The sequence below is a fragment of the Ptychodera flava genome, chromosome 6 (genome assembly GCF_041260155.1).
Source record: "Ptychodera flava strain L36383 chromosome 6, AS_Pfla_20210202, whole genome shotgun sequence".
In the NCBI taxonomy this organism is placed as follows: Eukaryota; Metazoa; Hemichordata; class Enteropneusta; family Ptychoderidae; genus Ptychodera; species Ptychodera flava.
The window spans coordinates 32827769-32848125 of NC_091933.1; the positions used below are offsets into that span (position 1 = coordinate 32827769).

The window sequence follows — 20357 nt, forward strand, 5'->3', positions numbered from 1 at the left end:
CTCGTAAAAAGCGAGACTTCAACCTTTTCAATAATTTCTCATGGATGGGGACCTGTGCAGGAGTCTTCATCATTTCATATTTATTAGTTTTATTTCAAAAAACAATTATTTGGGGGACAGAAACTTTGAAGAACCGTTGCATCTGATATAAAGCCGCATAGTCTCGAAAATGACATAACCTTTGAACTATGTTAGGGTCACAGCAGAAGAGGGTTCAGCTGACGTCGCACATGTCCAAACAATGAAGTTTCTGGTTTCATGGAAGCTTTACAGCACATAAAATGGTTGGTTTGGTTAAGGGCGTAAGCACGGTTGAACTTCTAGAAAAATAATTCAACAGTTTTAGTCGCATATAATGGCACAACCATCTGAAGAAATCCCGGCAAAGGTCTTAGAGTACGAACGGTTTGTGAATGAAGTGCTCAGAGCTGACCTCAGGTACGTACGGAAGTTGTGGTTGTGAGACTCGACATGTCGCACCATGAATGTAAAAAATAGATCTACATCCATGGTCGCACTATCTGCACAAGTATATCAACACAGTGTTCTTTTTAGGGTTATCCAATGTCTTTGGTGTTGCGATAGATAAGAGTGAAGCTGGCAGTACACTCTCTACTACCTCCATGGTTAGCTGCAGTACAGTAGTTGCTTGAGTACAGTATTTGGGTCGGACGGCAAATACACACAGGCAAAACCTCGGGAGATACTGTACATGTACTGCAGCTAAAGTACGATTGACCACAGTGGCACAGGTATGAAAGGGGCAGCCAATCACAGTCTGTCCGTGAGCCAATGAAGCTAATTCATTTGAGTGAAAGGTGTTGCAAGCGGTTTGAATGCAGGAGCGCATTTATTTTATTCTATCGCATCAGATGGAAGAGGGCATCGCTTTTATGTCAGCTGGCGGAGAAAATGTTTTTGGTTCTATTTTCATTTTAAGCGCACTTTAGTGGAAGGACAAAATCGTTATAGGGCACTACGGAGTTCTTGCAACTTGAAGTTAGGAGAGAGAGGGAACTTGGGAGTTTGGTAGTGGGAGGGGAGAGGAAAACATTTGGTGAGATGGGAAACTTTTCAAACAATGAAGGGAAGGTAGATGTGAACAGCTTTTACTTTCCGCTCCAAAATTTTCTTTTCCCCAAAGTCTTTTAAATGATATTTACACTTAAAAACACTGAAAATATCTTTGGTTACAATTTCTTGAAAATAAGCTTGTTAGCTGCCTCTGTGAACAATAGCACACCTGATCTTATTCGACAACTTATGTGATCTCATGTGTGCTTTGGTTTAGGGATTGTGGTGCTTTCCATAACACCATGCAGGAACTTCAAAGAGGTGTGGAAGTGGTGGCAATACTGGAGTCGTAATAAATGACAACTATTGCTGTACTTACAGTCATTATACATAGCTTGATATTTGATATAATATATTTTATGTCATATATTACTGGTATACACCTTTACCTGCCAGACAATATCACTTCCCCATCTGCCAAGTCAGTAAAAAGTAGTATTTAGCCAAAACCATATGTATTTTCACCCACTTGGCTTGGTATGTCATAGAATCTTTAGTCCAACAGCCGTCAAATGTTCAATATTATGTTAAAATACACCATATAGACATATAGAATATGTTGTGCTTCACTAATTTTAACCATCTTGATCATCATTGGTGAAATATGGACTTAGCAGTAAAAGGGATATGTAACGCTCACAGTAGTCGCATGCAAGAGTGTACACAAGTAAACTACAAACCATTTGCATTTCCAACCGACCTTACCAGGTAATTTAAATGTGCCATTTGATCCTGTTTTTGTTTTTCCATGTTTTCCTCAACAACGCATTATTTTACGCTAATTTGCTGTATTTTCAGAGAAACACTCATGATGTTTCATTGTCTTGCTTGATGTCACTGTTGTAATGTTTCATTTCCTTTCAAAAACGTCCAATCAGGATCATTTGTTAAAACCAGGAGAGGCCTATTTTAACAGATTCGAAAATTTGAAAGCCATTAAATTAAGGACCAGTTGCTGTAACATATTATAATGGGTTTTTGTTTTGAATGTCAACTGCATGTTGAGATACTTAGTAACCAGCTAATCAACTCGGCCTGCACATGTATAAAGTCCTTTGTAATTATTGAAAGCGAGTGAATTCTGGTCTAGTCTAGAAGACAAATGAAAACAACATCAGTGCATGCTAGGATGCTATGCATATAATATATGTGCTTTATTTGCAAGCCAAATAGGACTTTCAACATGCTTTGGGGAGTAGAACCAGAACTTGCAAGTGATATACAAAACAAAAATAGCATAAAATCCATCGCGAGTTATGGCTACTGACCCTTTAAAAGCATATTCAAGCATGATTTTGCAGATTTTTTCTTGCTTAAAGATATGGATATCATTGTAATTTGACCAATATGACCTACTAATACTTCTGTACATTACAGTGTGTGCCACTTTGACTTGGTACCTTGATATAGGAAACTTGCATTCACTATACTTTTGATTCACTTTAATGATTTTTTGTGAAAATGATGTTTGATGAATGTAATGGAGTTCATTCTATATTTTATTTTTTATATTTTCAGGAAAGTTTATGAGTCGAGAGATAAATTATACAGTCAAATTTCTGAGTACCTTCAGTTGAGGACAGTTATTGAGAAAATACAGGTGAGTAAAACAATCGTTTTTATTATCATTGTTGTAGTTAGGCCTGGGCAACAAACTCTCTATATATTACTCATGGGGTCGTTGATAATTAAAGCTGATGCATGACAAACCTGATTCCTTCATTTCAGTTAAGACCCCCTCCCTTCCCCCTCAAAACAGAAGTTCCTATGTAAAATGGAAAAAGCAACACTGTAAGATTTACATCCATGGCTGCATATGGTTTATTTCTCCGCCTGTTCTTCTTCGTTCGACACTGCATGAGAACAAGATTAGGAAACAACACAAAAGTCCTTACATGATTTTGACTTTTGTAAAATGAAATGAGCTCTTACCCCCTCCCGTGAACAAAGGAATTACATTTGTAGTGCATCAGCGTTAATTATCGATGGTCGCTTAATTGCTTTCTGTGCTTGAATAGCACCTCATAACGCTCTGCAAAGAGTGCCCTCATAAGGTACACCTAAATTACTTTGTTTACAGCAAGTGCTAAATTTTGCCAAGGCCTTGCCCTTGGACTGTAATTTATCATCTGTACATTAATCTTGTTTTTTATACTCTTTTCTTTTATAAATTGTTGTTATCTTCAGTGCATGATGTTCAACAGTCTAAAATGCAAATATTATTTGTTGCTGTGTAGTTGGATAATATAATACTGGTAAATTTATGTTTAATAAAATAGATCTCAGGATCTGTACAATTTGCTGTCACTATTTGCTCAAACGTAATGTGACATAGTGATTACAAATCTTTAAGCAAAGTCATTTTGCAATATGCCGTGTAAATGCCATAAGATATTAGATTAGATGTGAGATGTGAGACTTTATGGAAAGCCATCATTATTTTCTTCAGGTCTTCAATCATATTTTATGAGACAGTACGTCGTATCAAGTGATTGAAATTGCTGCCAAAGCCTCCTAAGTATCTAGATCATAAAAATCGCGGCGGATTTCAAAAGGAATCGCTGTTTATTACAAAGTTACTGAGTCAGGAATCACTGTCATGCACATATTTTTAAAAATTCTTGTTGCTGTGAGTTACACAAGATTTCTGTGCTTGATATTAAAAAAAACCCATGAGAACGTCTTTGTACCATCTTTTGTGTGAAAATGCTGCAGGATGTTTGGATGAAATTTGCTTAATGGAAGGCGATAATAATTATAGTTATGGAAAAGCGCTGTGAGCTGTATTGCTTGGGCCTTCATTTTACGTGATGCAATATCTTTATCAGGACATTAAAATCTGTGAATGAAACCTCAAGCACAAATATCATGAAAAATGTTGATGGCTAGAAATGTTGTCGACATTTTCTTAGCTTGTTGTTTCTGGTGCGTAATTTTTAGGTGTGAAAATTAATTTTTTGAGAAGGTTGCACTGAATATTGTATCATCTCATTCTTGCACAAATTGGGGGGGTGGGGGGTTATAGTTCACAATCACCAGAGTGTGCATAGTTGAAAATGCGCTCAAATTTTGATGAGTTTTTGAATCAACCTATCTACTGCAAGCTTCATTTGATTTTGATAGATAATCTGTTCATTGCCCCTTAACAGTCTGGATGTAGATGTTTCTTGTTAAAGTATCAAAATTACACAGTCATTTGGCAGTTGTGTTGAACTTTCCTTTCTCATATTTTATGACACATCACCTGAGCAAATGAAAACTTCTGACAAAATTAACTTTGTGGAAAGACGATGATGAACCCTCTAGCCAACGTGGTTTGGCCCAAACCCACCATTATCAATGGTGATTGTGGACCTGTTTACATGGAATAGGGGGGTGAACAGGCTGAATGTTCCCTTACCAATATCTGAGATATTAAAAAATATATGTACATCACAGGAATCACACATTTCAAATTCCACTCACCACTAGTAACGATATCCACCCTGTCATTGATAGGAATCAGAGCTGGAAAAAAATGGATTGAAGACCAGAGTTGATCTCGGTTGCAACTTCTATGTACAAGCAACAGTGTAAGTCAGTGTACCATTTCTTGCAAATAATGCTGGTACTAGTACCCGATACAAAATCCCTTAATTTTATGGGAAACTTTTTTGCACATTTTTATCGATTCCGTAAAGTCCATTATTTGATTTTCATACTAATTTACATATATCCAGCATTGTTTTGGCATTCTCAATTTGATACACTGTCTCCGTTAGATCCTTTCACAGCCCTTTGTTGGCTTGATCAAGGTGAGTATAGTCAACAACTGTTTTTGGCCATGCCAACTCAGTGGCTACGTCTTATCGTTGAGGGCGCATTCAAAAGATGTAAACAGCCAAGAAAGGGTAGTGAACTACTGGTAGTCTATGTTTTGAAGTATCCCAGAATGGACAGATCAAAATTTACTTGCTGATCCAGAATTTCAATCTGCCAAACCTGTGATCTTGTTTAATGATATCATTAAAATGTGGAGAACAAAAATATTCATATTTGTTTGATAGGGAATGACCTTCAATTCTAACTGTCATCAATCCACTCTCACAATCCAATGTCCTTTGGTGACAGTGCAACTGAAGATTCTACAATTGTAAGGCATACAATTGACAAGTTGTACATATTTGGGTGTTAAATATGTACTGGTCGTAGGGTGATATACAGTTCTTCACTGTAATTGTGCAAAGATTGAACAACATCGTTGTCAGCTAATTGTTGCAATAGGTTCTGGTATACAGGCAATATGCCTTGAAATCTAACATTGGCAATTTGGCTAGTGCATGGAAAGATCTGCTCACCTAACTCGCTTTTCAGTCACATACTTAGATTTTGCAAGTAGGAAGCGGAAACACTGATATATGCCAGGTTATGTATAACCTCAAACATTGTATACATTGATATAATATTTTGCACATTACAAATTCCACATCAACATAAAGCCATTTTATAAAGTATTTTAGTCACGTTTTAATCACCTACTTGCAAATAGACACGTATGCTGACCTTTACTCATGGTACATGTGATGATTTTTACAAAGAAATATCCTTGTTTGACATCAACAGACCAGATGCATCTAGAATCTTTGTGGCAGTGGGATTTGGCTTCTTTGTGGAGTTCACCTTACCCGAGGCTTTGAGGTTTATTGAAAAGAAGATAAAACTGCTGACAGAGTAAGTTGCCCTTGACTACAAGATAGTTCATCAGTGTTTCACACTTGATTGGTATGGCTTTGATCATCAGAAGGCATTTCTGTAGGTGATTTTAGAATTGCCTTGACTGCACCATTTTATGCCCAGATGGGGTAGTCAACTTTCAAACAAACTCATTGGGGATGGGATGGCAGGAAGCCAGTTACAATGAGCTTCCGTAGACATTTTCTCTCATAGAAGTCATGTTCTGCTTTGTCATGGCTGAAAACAAATATCTCTTTATGTGTGGTTTAGGAGATAAGTAAAAATAGTTTACTATGCTTGACAAGGTTGAGAAGATGCTGTGGAGGGCATTTAGATTGCAGCTGTTGATCAGCGTTGGTCAGCCATAACCTTTTTCTTTGAATAAGTACTCAGTTAGACTCACCACTGTTATAGCATGAAACGTTTTCTATCATACCATATTTAAATCCTTTGAGTGCCTAGGTCAATTTTTGTCACCTTTATAAAAGTGTAACCCAAAAAATTGTTTCAGATTTTTCCAAACTTTTGATCAAAAACTGTAGCCAATTAAAAGCGATGTCCGTTTAGTCCAAAACTGTCAAACAAATTACAAAAAATTCATAAAACTTTATAAATTTTGCACTGAAATTTCAGAGGGAAAATTTGCAGCACTCAAAGGGTTAAATGAAACACTGATACTAGTGTAATTATCACTTCTGGCATATGTTATTGATGTACTCAGAGTAGATAGATTTTTTCTGCTGATCCAGTATGGATGAGTGTCAACTAGAATATTCAAATGTACCAGTTTTTGTATTAAGTTGTTATATGAATGCTACTTTTTGTTGTATAATTCTTTTGCAGCCATGTTGCATTGTTTTATCACACAAGAGTGACCAAATTATTAAAATGATCATGTCTTTTTTTCTGGCGTCTAGTCTTCTGCTAGGTCTGAAAAATTCCTAAGCAAGGATTGAAAAAGATTCCATTGATTGTGCAAACCTAGAGAGAAGCTGTGGTGAATTCTTCTCAGCTTTTAGAAAATGGTGTCACTAGAGCCATATTGTTAAAGAAATTATTGCAAAGCACTATTCAGATTGCCAGGATTTTTTAAATTTTACTTTAGATTGCAACAATTACGAGTGACCTCCTGCATGGCCAAGAACATCAGTTGCCATGAGAACACCCTCCTCAGCGGCGCTCACATACAAACTGTTAATCAATTGTGGTGTACTGCTTGAGAATCTAACACCTTTATTCTGACATGTGAGTGTGTGTGTACAATTGATATGCAATGCATGTAAGACCTGCTTTGGAGAAGTAATATTTCTAGTCAGCTGCATGTCTCAGAGAAGCTAGAAGTCACTAGTAAATGATGCAATCTCAAGTAAACTTAAAAAATGTCTCGGCTGTCTGAACAGTGAATATTGATAATTTCTTTGAGAGAATTGTCATTGTATCCTGTACTTACACACTCAAAGCAAAAAGAGCAATGTGTACTTTGTTCTCTCGTAAATTAACTTGAAGTAGATATGTTCTGACTTTTAACGAGAAGTATTCAGAAGATCTATGGCCACTACCGGTATTATATTTTGATTTAGGGCAAAAATGACAAATCAAAAGTGGGCAATCAGACGTATATATGTTCCTCCAACCTTTAGGTCACCCGGCAAGAGCTTCCGAAAGATATCCAGATTACATCCGGCAAATATCTAGTGTTGCAAGTTTGGCATTTTGGTGCTATTGTGATGTCTAGGGCAATCGTTAATATTGATCAGAGCTCTGCATTGTAATTGATTGTCGGTCATCTGCTAAAACTGCTCTGCTGATGGCTGCATTGCTTTTGATCAGTCGAAGACCAGAGTTTTTTTTTAGATGTAGAGAAAGTTACATAGTGGATTTATATGTAATGAAAGAGGATCATGTGAGGAGCTGAATTGTGTTGACACCAAATAATTGAAAATCATTTGACAGTGATAATATCCTTTTATGAAATAAATCATGCTTTGTGTGGCAAATGGTGTAAAGGGCAGTCTTTAGACTTTGATTTACAGAAGTGATGAAAACTTACTCAACAAAATCGTTTGTATTTTGCTCTCTTGGAATCAACCACAAATAGAGCTTTTCAATTTGATGAGGCAGATCTCCTGTCTATCGTGAGCACTTAGGTGTTCATTATCTGCAGTCAGTGGATTTCTTTTCACACAAACAGATCTCAAACAGATTTATCATTCCAGTTCCTCTTTTTCAAAGAATGTAGAATGCGGTCAAGTCATTTAGCAACTAAACTAGCCGATGACTTTATAAAAAATAATTGCCTTGGCTATGAAACTGCATGAATGAATCACTGTTACCATTGAAGACTTTAAAGACTGTCTGTATTTGATTTACCCAGGGAGTGGGTGCTAAAAATGATCAGCATGTGTGCGTAAATGAACCCTAATGAATCATGGACAACTCTCAATTGCAGTGTAGATAGGATTTTGATAGACTTCATATTGCGCAGTACGGTTGAATACTGTCACACCCACGGGCCATAGCCATGAGAAAATTAACTGTTTGAACGTCTGATGAGTCACGTTCCAGCAATCTGTTGAGTGTAAAAAGCACAAGCGTGTGGCCTACCCTCTGGCAATGTTTGCACAACTTTGTTGAACCTCATCCATTATGTACATTGCAACATTTCCAATTTTCCCATCGAAGGATTTTCATTTTAATACTGAACTGTCTGAGTCAAAACACAAACTTGAAGATATTTAGGTTTGACAGAGAATACAATTTAATTATATTCAGCAGGTGCACAGGTGTCTTAGCTGATAGGTTTTCGTATCGCATAATTTCTTAGCTGATAGGTTTTCATATGGCATAATTTCTTATTTTTTTATCAGTATTTCTTTGCTACCGACAACTGCGATTTCCCAATAATTACACTGCACATGTTACCTCTGTGTGTTGCAGGCAGACAGAGAAATTAACCAAAGATTCAGCCAAGATAAAAGCTCACATCAAATTAGTGCTCGAGGTAAGAATAGTTTTCTGATAATTTCTATGACCTTGGATCACACTGTTATGTCTGTGGCTTTTTCATACGAAGATTCTTGCAAAGTGTTTAGCTTCCTTGACTAACGGTATCATGTCGGAGACTGAAAATATCACGTCCAGTTGCTGTCATGAAAATTCGTAGTCATCATGAAAGGAGATGGGTTTCCCCAGGTGCCAACTTTTTAAAGAGAATTCAGGTCTTACGATTGCCGCCATGTATGAATACAATGTTTTAAATATGTCAGGTGACTCACATGTTGACTTTTGTTGTTCGGACTGTCATCCACATTTGCCATCTTTGTGTCTCGATGGCAGTGGGCCCATCTAAGTTAGAAAATTCTGGACTCTTGGAGTCCATATAGTAATGTCTGGAAATTTCCCCAAGTCCACCTTGTACCAGTACAAACAAATGCAAAATTATCATGAGTCAAAAAAGGACACTAGTTAGCCAATGAGGTTTAAAATTGGCTCGAAGGATACACTGCTCAACTTTCCAGATGATGATAGATCCATCATGTGATGTGATGCAGGTATTGCAGGGCTCGATATTAACTTTTTAACCTGGTTGTCCACTTGGGCTACCATTTTCTGAAGTTGGTAGCCCAGTGACAATGGCTGGTAGCCCAGGGTAAGCCTAATTCACGTGCCACGTGCCGTGTGCCACGCGCCGCGTGCTGCGAGCCGCGAGCCCAGAGCCAAAGTTCACGATGCACGATAGCATGTTAAGCTAGAAATAGGTGCATTTACACTCCAATTTAATTCATTGATTCATTTTCATGGATAAATCAACATTCGGGCTTCAATGCCGCATTCTAAATGCATGAACCGGTGACCAGCGAATGTGTGTTTACGAATTCTACATCAAGGGGCATATGCAGAAAGGGACTCGAGAGAAATTACAGGGAGGGAGGGCCAGTAGTTTTCAAAATCACACTGCATGTAAAATTGTAACATTAAAAATTGATCAATCAAAATTCTGTACATTATTTGTAGACCATATGGTAAGGTTGCCATATTTCAAATGTGTCTAGGTCTTAAGCCATGATAATATTAAGAAGATTTTTACAATATTATTTTTGAGAATTTATGACCTTTGACCTGCCCTATCCCCCCTCTGCAACTAAGCTGTGGCTTATTCTACGTAAGAGTCAAAGACGGCTGGTGTCTATCGAACTGTGACTGGTATGGGACACCAACCTTCGACCCTCAAATCATCCTGTACCTCACTAATTATGCACATCTATAAATTATAGTCTAGCTAACAGAGGTGGAGGTCTCAAGTTTACTGGACAGAGATGATTATGTTAACTAAGATTTCTGCTAAAATATCAAGCGACCAGGATGACATTTGACCTAGCCAATATGGCTATAGGTCTGATGTTTGCTGGACGGCCATCATGGGAGGAAAGTGTACAGCAAAAATATCAAGTAACCAGGATGACCTTTGACCTGAATTTAACTTATTTGCCAGTATATTAGTGCAACAGCCTTCCTATTTGGTGAGATGAGGCGTCACATTATGAATTAGTAAATATTTGTCAAATAAAATATTATTGATGTTGACTATAGCACATACAGGGACGGCATAACAATTGGGGAGAGTCACTTTTCTCAGCATCATTTTGAAAAATTCGCCCTCCCTCCCTATAATTTTTTTCCAGTCCCTTACCGGCCAGCACATGTTGAATTCGTGAACACACATATCGCAGGTCACCACTTTATGCACATACAAGGCGTCTATTAAATGTGATTTAACAGTGAAGATGAATCGATAAAGTGAATTAGAGTGAAAATGCACCTATTTCTAGCTTAACATGCTAATCGTGCATCGTGAACTTTGGCTCACGGCACGCGGCGCGTGGTACGTGGCACGTGGCACGTGAATTAGGCTTACCCGGTAGCCCATGCATATTTTAGTTCAGGGATACATGTATCTTTTTTTTGCCTTAACTAGACAAGAAAAGGCTATTTTTCAAGATTCTGCCCTTGAAGTGAATTTTCTAGTCTTGGGATGTGAATATTGCACACCTTTAATACCCACAGAAACAGGTATAATTGACGATAGTGATACTCAAAAGTTTGGTGACCTATTGACAACCCCTTTCACGCTCAGAGTTGTATGCAAATTTGATAGTCATCATGACAATGACACAACCTTCTCAGCACTGAGACATACTGTAGCAGGGCTAAAAGACCATCGGCTTTCTGTAGGGAGGAGCCATAATATTCATGTAATTGTGATTGATATATTATGATCCAAATCACGATCCCTGTCAAAATGCAATGAAAATGTGTTTTCATTCACCATCATTTCCTGTGCCTGCCATTCAAGAACGTCAGAGTTTAGATATTGAAATTTGTTGCAAACCTTCTCAGCACTGAGACATACTGTAGCAGGGCTAAAAAGACCATGGGCTTTCTGTAGGGAGCAGTCATGATTTTCGTGTAATTGTGATTGATACATTATAATCAAAATCACAGACCCTGTCAAAATGCAATGAAAATGCGTTTTTATTCGCCATCATTTCCCGTGCCTGCCATTCAAGTATGTCAGAGTTCAGATATTGAAACTTTGTTGCAAAGTTCCACCGCAGGGTGGTCTTCGTAATTTGCATAACAAAGTCATACTCTGGCCTTTCTATGTCCATTTGGGTTTGACTGCATTTAGCTCGTCCCAAAATAACGGACCGGACATGGCATGCAGAGTACTGAGTAAATTTCAGGTCGCAGGCTTTGGTAGTCCATGTTGGCTACCATTTTATGGATTTTGGTTGTCCCAGAGAAAAGTTGGTAGTCTGTGGACGTGGGACTACAGCTGATTTCGAGCCCTGTATTACCTGGGTGGAGTAAGTGATGAAACACAACGTTATTGTTAAGCATTTGACGTTGCCTGATCGTACAAGTTTTGATTCACCTGAAGAACATTGTGCTACTTTCTTATAATAAAAGTCAGTGCTTGACTATACTAGGGTGCCAAATGTCGAATAAAGTACTCACATACACCTTAGGATAGAGTTAAAGTGTACAACAGTTTAGCATTTGCCCGAGATTCTTCTGTCTTGGCTGAGTCTGAATCAAAAAGCACAGTTTGTTGAAAAACAAGTGAGTTAGCATGCCAGATTGGCTGCAGGGGAAAACGTAAATCTCGGTCATTCTTTATTGACAGTGCTTGGCAGGTGTGACGGACTTGCAGTATTTGCTGTGTGTCACTGTCAGTCAATTTGGTTGAAGCTATATGTCACAATTGTACGGTTCTGTACGGCAAGTGTTGATGTTTATAGCGTTTGTTCACTCTGAATGCTTGGCATTCTAATCCCAATGCTTGTTTTTATTCACTTCAGGGCTTGAAAGAACTTCAAGGCATCAAAGATCTTCCTGAAGAAAAACAAACCGTGGTATGGTAATTTTACACTGCCCCTTATGAATAATTTTTAGATAATTTAAAAAGGTGAATTTGTTGGTTTAAATGGCAGTCCTTCCACAAAGACCGTGTTCGAATTCATATTTCATGTACTGTTAAATTTTATGTATCAATTTTTTACTTACCATATATCTGCCTGTATTTTCATAATATCATAAGTACCCATGCAGCATAGTGTTGATAAATCTCTGTAACTATTTATCTAAAAAAAGGAAAATTGAAGAGTGGCACCATAGAATTGTGCTGAATACATGGATGATGTTGAACTTGCCAAGCAGCAGATTGTAATTAGTTTTCTTTCCATGTCAGATGTACACCTTAGGTTACAGAATCTTTCACTCGATAAGAAGTCAGTCAACTCTTATATTATCAGGATTATGATGTGAAATTACTTTGTATGTCTGTCCAAAGGCTGTTTTGTCACTAGTGGCATGACGCAAATGACTTTGAAATCCCTTTGTGTAAAAGAATCCAGGCAAAAAACCTTCCTTGAGGGGGTAGATTGAAGATTGCCTGAAATTTCTAATCATGTGCATATAAAAACACAACAGAATACTGTATTGTATTCAGAAAGTTATCAAAATAAATGGCAAAACTGGTGAAATGTGATGTTTTACTAAATGGACAGCTCTTTAGATTTTTAAGAAAATTGAAATGTGAGAATGTGGGGAAAGGGTCAGTAATGACACTCGGCAGCTATATACAATGTGTTCCGATGATTACTACAGAAAGGAAACTTTTCACTGCATGTTGCGGATTTTTCCTCACGTGCATCATGTGGAATGGTTTAGCTGCACTGCTTACATTAAAGATGTGGTTAGACCAGTGCAAATTGCACAACTCAAATTTTTGTGTAGGAGTGGCTTGGAACCAAGGTTCATGTTAGGGGTGGACCATTTGATATCCTGGGGGGGGGGGGGCTTGGAAGATTGGTGGAGAGCCATTATTTTTTTTCCCACGTGCTTCACCATGAATTATTTTTTTTCTACAGGGCATATGCTGGCAACTTTTTTTTTCACTTTCCTTCTTCGAGATATATTTTTTTTTACAAAATTTCGGTGCAATGTTTGTTTGCTTGGTTTTTCACACCCAGTAACAAGATGCTGTTCTATCGCACACAGACTATATTCAAGAAACTAAATGAAGTTATGTAAATACATGTACATTTTTGATTCACTTTACAAAAACATATTTGTAAAATCATGTACATTTATGGCATTTACTTGTTATTGTTGTCCTTACATTGAAAGTAGCCGGGTAATTTAAGAAAGTAGACGGGTGGACTGCAAGGGAGCGAAGCGACTGAGTGGCGAGTGAGCGTAGCGAACGAGGGGGGGGAGAGCGCGAGAGGGGGGTGTCCCCCCTCTCGCAAGGTGAAAAATGAAATTTTGGAGTGGAAATGGTTTTCTCTGGTGGCATCTGAGGTGACATTTACTGACTGAAACAGTACTTTTGTGGTGTGTCTTAGACGTGGCTCACATACAACAAAACAAACAAACATGATTTTGTTTTGTTTGTATTATTTATGACACACTTATGGTTTTATTTGCAGTGAAGATGTAACATTTAATCTTAAATCACCTGCTGTCTGCTCATTTCATTGCCCATTTCCCATTCTTCATTACCACATAGTAGTTTCCCCAAAACCATCAAACTCATTCAATTCTAATCAAAGCACATTCGCTTTTGTTAAGAAAAACATTGGTAAGATAATTCACTATAACAGTGTTCGCATTTACGAATAAAACATGCTTATATAGAAAACTCATAACAATGAAAAAATGTGTAGAGAGTCGATCCAATGCGTAATAATATTACGCATTGGATTGAGTCTCTACGCATTTTTTCATTGTTATGAGTTTTCTATGCGCAAACGATAATAGTAAAATGTTTGCAGGCTGTCTCTCTTCTTGTGGTATTTTGACAAAATCCTTACATTCTGATTTACACATTTCTGGAAAACACTGGTGAGCAATTTCAATTTCAGCATACTTCCTCTAATCAGAAGGTCATGTATACTGTACAATTGTTCATATTCAGTTATTGTTCCTCAAGCTTGAAATGGTTTATGCTTTATAAAACTCTAGAGCTACTGCTTGATTTTTATTGATGCTGCAGTGTGCATCGAACAATTGCCAAGATTTTTTTTTTCCGAGTCGCAATGGTCCATAATTTTTTTTCCATCAGCACCTAAAGCCAGATTTTTTTTTCGAGCAACTCCACCTGGCATCTGAAATCAAGGGTAGTCCAGAGATGGCATATCTGATCTCCTTGTGTTCAAATTCATGTACAGACGTGTAACTGTTGTACAGGCACATCTATTGCATTTCACTCAGAGGAATGGTTCTGAGATGTCGCTGACAGTAACCGGAGGGAATATTACACAGAACAAGGTTATACCATCTGTTGCACGCCACTTTAAAGTGATCATGTTGTATTGCGTCATGTGTATTGAAGTCCTTTAATTTCTGTGATCATAGAAGATCGTATGAACTTTGACGATCATCCATGTACCAAAGCGAATGATTGATATCATTTTTGATAAAAGATAGACTAACAAGATGGATGGTGAAGAAATCATAGGCCAGCTAACTGAGTAACGGACCTCATTAAGGTGTTATTGTTTTGCGACCTTGAACAAGGCGCTTGTCATTGCATGTTTCTTCTGCCTGTGAGTGATGGGTTATTGAATATACTCATCATTGCGATGTGCATTGTCATTTTACTTCTATAATTTGAGCGTGGGTGCTCCAGTTTCTCTCCCATGATGATATATGTAGAAACAGTGTCTTTGTGTCAGAGATACAAATGTCGTAGCTGGACAGGTTGGTAATGAACACTTTAATTAGTCTGCAATAAACCTTGCCTTGCATATTTAATGACCCTTTTTATAAGGCATAAACTTGCTATGTTCATCAGCTATGGCGAGTGACTCAATATGGTTAGTAAATCCCACTCTTGGGGGAAATAAAGGAAGTCTACAAGTAGATTTACCGAAAGTAGCAATTTAAAGCAATTTTTTTGCTGCAAAGTCGACGTGTTTTCAGAGTGTATATGACACTTTAACAACGAGATCAGAATTTTACGAGGTTTTATCTTCACTTGAGAATTTGCAAGATGCGAGTCCCGCGTAATCCATGATTTGCATACCTGCGGCATTGTACAAGAGTTAATACTGAGTAGAAGATATTTTCTCGAACGTCTGCCATGCATTTGACTTCTGTTTGATACGGACAGCACCAGAAATAGCTCCACTTTAGGTGAGAATCGGGTTGGGATTGGGGGTAGGGGCGCAATGCCATGGCATGGAAAGTGTAACGTGTACGGTGATTTTTATCCCCTTTTTGGCCCTGTAAACTTTTGAACGAAGAAATATTGACAAAATGTAGATCTTTGAATCCAGTTTTGGCCTGTAGAAAATGTAGAGTTTTGAAGCCGATATTTTGGGTCAAAATGTAGACTTTTGCTCCCCGATTTTACGGAAACTTGTTTTGCTTTGAAGTGCGCGTTGTCCAGAGTACGTGCATATGCAAATCGAAGGGGTGGGTGGGGGTGAGTGCCCAAACCCCTCACTTCTTGGAGCTGAAAGTACTGAAAGTAACAAGGCGAAGGAGTAGTTAAAAACATAGACGGGCAGCTTTCCTCAATGGCATATACAGTTGCGAGACTCAGAGCTGAACTGACCGACGCTGGAACCACTAATGATGTGTCGGTGGAATAATTTCTTGTACTCAGAAAAGTCAGGACATGTTGAAGTGACAACCTATTCCTCTTACATGAAAAGACGATCGTGTCTTCATGCTCATTTTGATACGTGATTCACCAAAACCTTGACAAGTTAGCCAATGAAAAGAAAGCAAAATGATTTCCAGTTTGCTGTGAATTGTGGGGTGGGGGGGGGGGTGGGGAGTCCTCAGTATTCTTTTCATTCAGTAATCGCTCGAAAAAAAGCTCCGCGAATACGTAAGTTGTATTTATCAACAATCAACTGGTAAAAAGGAAGTGCCAAGAAGTCTTAAATCCAGTTAAAGCAAGGTCAGGTGAGAGTGTGTAATTTATCAACAGCATTATTGCCAGTCCCTTCTGAGTGATAATATCTCTGCGTGCATTAGATCATGCCAATAAATCAGACCACATACTTTGACAGCGCAATGTGTAAACGACCTTTAGTAAGGTATGAAAAGCGCCAATATCGTCAACTTGGTGTTTTGCACGTCCTTTGAATTCGGTTATTTTTTTATCAACGGGGTGATTTTATTTTGACAGTATGGGAAAGCTCTTCGGACGGGGCCGAGTCGAATGTGCTCCAGTCTTCCGCGCCCTCTAGCGTTGAAAATGTCGAACAAAAAAACTACCCAGACACGTTACAGATTGTAGATCAAATGTGTTTAGGTCATGCGGCTATTTTAGGGTTTATTGACTTTCAAATGAATTGTTTGTAGTCTTTCCCTGCACCCTTTCCATCATTTTGTGGAAAGGAAAATGTCAAAGCGAGTGAAGTAATCTGTGGAGTTTCGCGTCCGCCCGGAAGTATCAAACACAGCCCCCACAGGTGCAATATGAGACCAGTCCTAGTTACGGAATGAAACCCTGTTATGTAGCTAGGATACAGAATGATACTTATGTAACGGAACGATGGATGAGTAAGTCGACATTCCGGGGAACATGGTGCAGACGACAGCTCTAGGATTAAAGAACGGTTCATTGTAAAAATAATGTGATAAAAATTGTAAGTCTTAAATTGCCTTTCAAAGTATCAGCTGACTTCACCTTTGAAGTGAAATTTACTAAGATTCGAAGTACCTTTCGGATTTTACCTTGGTATATCGGGGACGTGCTTTTACTAAATACAATTACGTTCGCCACCGAAACTGCCGGAAAAGAGGAAAAAGCAATCACAAACGTTAGCATTGATAAAAAAATCCTAATTTTCTCAAGGTAGTTTAACACCGCCGTTATGGCTTAAAAACAAAATAAATCGCCCTGTTCAAGCCGTTTTAGGGGTCTGCCATAACTGCGCATGGCTTTGTTCTCATAAACTGCGTGATTGGCTGTAAAATACCAGTTCAACTGGGAAGATTGAGTCGCAATTCCCCATTTCAGTATTGCCAACCAGATTCTTCAGAAAGGCTTGCAAGATCACGCATTTAAGATTCAGTAATGCTGCACCCATGCTAGAAAAAAGTTCCTGATCGAATCGAATATTGCCCTGGCTTTAAATGTTTCCTGGAGCAAAACGTGGCGTCATTTATGACCTGGAGAAAAACGTTGAGCCAACTATAGCATGCATGGCTCAGGAGGATTTACACCTGACGTCATTTTACATTGAAGATAGGATTCCTTGGCCCTCCACGGGGGGAAGAAAATGAAACGAGATATATATTTATCTTCATTATCGAGCTGTTCGTAGAAAAAGCATAAGTATGGCACCTTTCCCAAGCCATTCTACAGCCTTTTCCAAGACTTAGGTTATTTTTAATAACCTTTACGTCTGCTGGTGACGCCACCAAAAGAGCAGACGTTTTTGGACTTAAGATTTTACGGCGTAGCTGTTTCTCTATATTGCAAAATATTATAGTACCGAAAGAGACCATTTAATTGGTTCCGTTATTGATAGCTACGGTTCACTACGTGTAGTCTGTCTGCTATTCCCACACTAATGGTATACCTTTGACAGATACTGACCTTTCACTAACCCTTTGAACACGCATAAACAGAGCCATTGAAAGAATGCCATAGACGAAGTATCAGAGACATGTTCAATTAAGGCGTTGTTTGAATGATTGCAACGACATTTGCCCTTAAAGTAAATTAGAATGATTTCACTTCTTCATTGACAAATATTGCCGATCATTACATTAATGTGAGGATAATGTGCAGTTCTACGAAAACGGATCCATTATGTCTGTCTGTGTCAGCATATATTTATATATTTGTATGTATGTCTGGGTGAGTTTGGTTGGTAGGCAGACAGCGTGCGTACGTGTATGTATGTATGTGTGTATGTGTGTATGTATGTATGTAGGTAGGTAGCTAGGTAGTAGGTAGGTAGGTATGTTGTATGCATGCATGTATGTATGTATGTATGTATGTATGTATGTATGCATGTTTGTATGTATGGGTATACGTGCGTGCGTGCACGAATGCATGCATGCATGCAGTATGTATGTATGTATGTATGTATGTATGTATGTATGTATGTATGTATGTATGTATGTATGTATGTATGTATGTATGTATGTATGTATGTATGTATGTATGTGTGTATACATACATACATGTATGTATGTATGTATGTATGTATGTAGTATGTATGTATGTATGTAGTATGTATGTGTGTGTGTGTGTGTATGTATGTATGTATGTATGTATGTATGTATGTATGTATGTATGTATGTATGTATGTATGTATATATGTATGTATGTATTTATTTAAGGATCGTTGTGCCACATTTACATTGCACATGTATCTGTATTTGTAGGTATTCTTAAAGGTAATCGGTCACCAGTTTTTTAATAACCAATCACAGATTTTACGCGGGTGGCCGCTTTTTAAAAAGGGCGCCCCACACGACCAGCCATGACAGCAGCGTCGTCTGCATGTCCTTTGACGTAGAGGAAATACAGGTGTTAAGGGGTAGTACTCTAAGTCCCGCCCCTTTACCATATATAGAATATGCAAATTTACGGTGACCGTGTACCTTGAATCATGTAATAAAAAATTGACATAGCTGGCACGATAATAAGTCAATTCAACACAAGATTTCTCCTGTATTTATGTATTTATTTATGTTTGTATGTATGTATGTTTTTATGTATGTATGTATTGTATGTATGTATGTATGTATGTATGTATGTATGTATGTATGTATGTATGTATGTATGTATGTATGTATGTATGTATGTATGTATGTATACATACATGTATGTATGTATGTATGTATGTATGTATGTATGTAGGTAGGTATATATGTAGGTATGTATGTATGTATGCATGTATGTATGTACGGGTATACGTGCGTGGAAATACAGGTGTTATGGGGTAGTACTCTAAGTCCCGCCCCTTTACCATATATGGAATATGCAAATTTACGGTGACCGTGTACCTTGAATCATGTAATAAAAATTGACATAGCTGGCACGATAATAAGTCAATTCAACACAAGATTTCTCCTGTATGTATGTATGTATGTATTTATGTATGTATGTATGTATGTTTTTATGTATGTATGTATGTATGTATGTATGTATGTATGTATGTATGTATGTATGTATGTATGTATGTATGTATGTATGTATGTATGTATGTATGTATGTATGTATGTATGTATGTATGTAGGTAGGTAGATAGGTTGTAGGTATGTATGTATGTATGCATGTTTGTATGTATGGGTATACGTGCGTGCGTGCACGAATGCATGCATGCAGCATGCATGCATGCATGTATGTATGTATGTATGTATGTATGTATGTATGTATGTATGTTTGTATGTATGTATGTATGTATGTATGTATGTATGTATGTATGTATGTATGTATGTATGTATAGTATGTATGTATGTATCCCTTTTTGCTGCCAAGTCCATATTTCACCATCAGGTCAAGATGGTTAAAAATAATGAAACACAACATATTCCATATGGTGTATTTTAACATAATACTGTACATTTGAGCTGTTTAAAACACAAATACTGTAAACTTTGATTTTTTCGGACTAAAGATGCTATAACCTACCAAGTCAAGTGGGTGAAAATACGAAATGTTTGGGCTCAATACTACTTTTCACTGACTTGGCTGATGGGGAAGTGATATTGTCTAGCAGGAAAAGGGGTATCTATGAATGTATATATGTATGTAATATGTAGGTAAGTCGGTCGGTAGAAAGGTTGCCTTGTGGTTGATAAGCTGGAAGTAGAAGGGAATAGGGTTTTGGTTTGAATGTACACTCGAGTTCTCTTTTTAATGTTGCATGTTGCGTTGCCTTTTTGTGTAGAAGGTTAAATCCAACTGTAAAATAAAGCTTGAAAGAAGACGAATTAGGAAACTCTATTATAATACTTTTATCCCCTTACATGTGCATGGTTATAAAAAAATGTATGTTTATTTTCCATATTGCTCATATACACTA

At 37.7% G+C, this 20357-nt stretch overlaps 1 protein-coding gene across 1 annotated transcript; it reads left to right on the plus strand.

Annotated features, from left to right (window-relative positions):
* The first annotated feature begins 12 nt into the window (after positions 1-12).
* LOC139135529 (protein UXT-like) lies at positions 13-12838 on the plus strand. Its single transcript, XM_070702961.1, has 6 exons — positions 13-438; positions 2593-2674; positions 4573-4646; positions 5677-5784; positions 8725-8788; positions 12150-12838. Exons 1-6 carry the CDS (start codon positions 356-358, stop codon positions 12210-12212), a joined length of 474 nt encoding a protein of 157 aa, XP_070559062.1. The 5' UTR covers positions 13-355; the 3' UTR covers positions 12213-12838.
* Positions 12839-20357: the final 7519 nt, after the last annotated feature.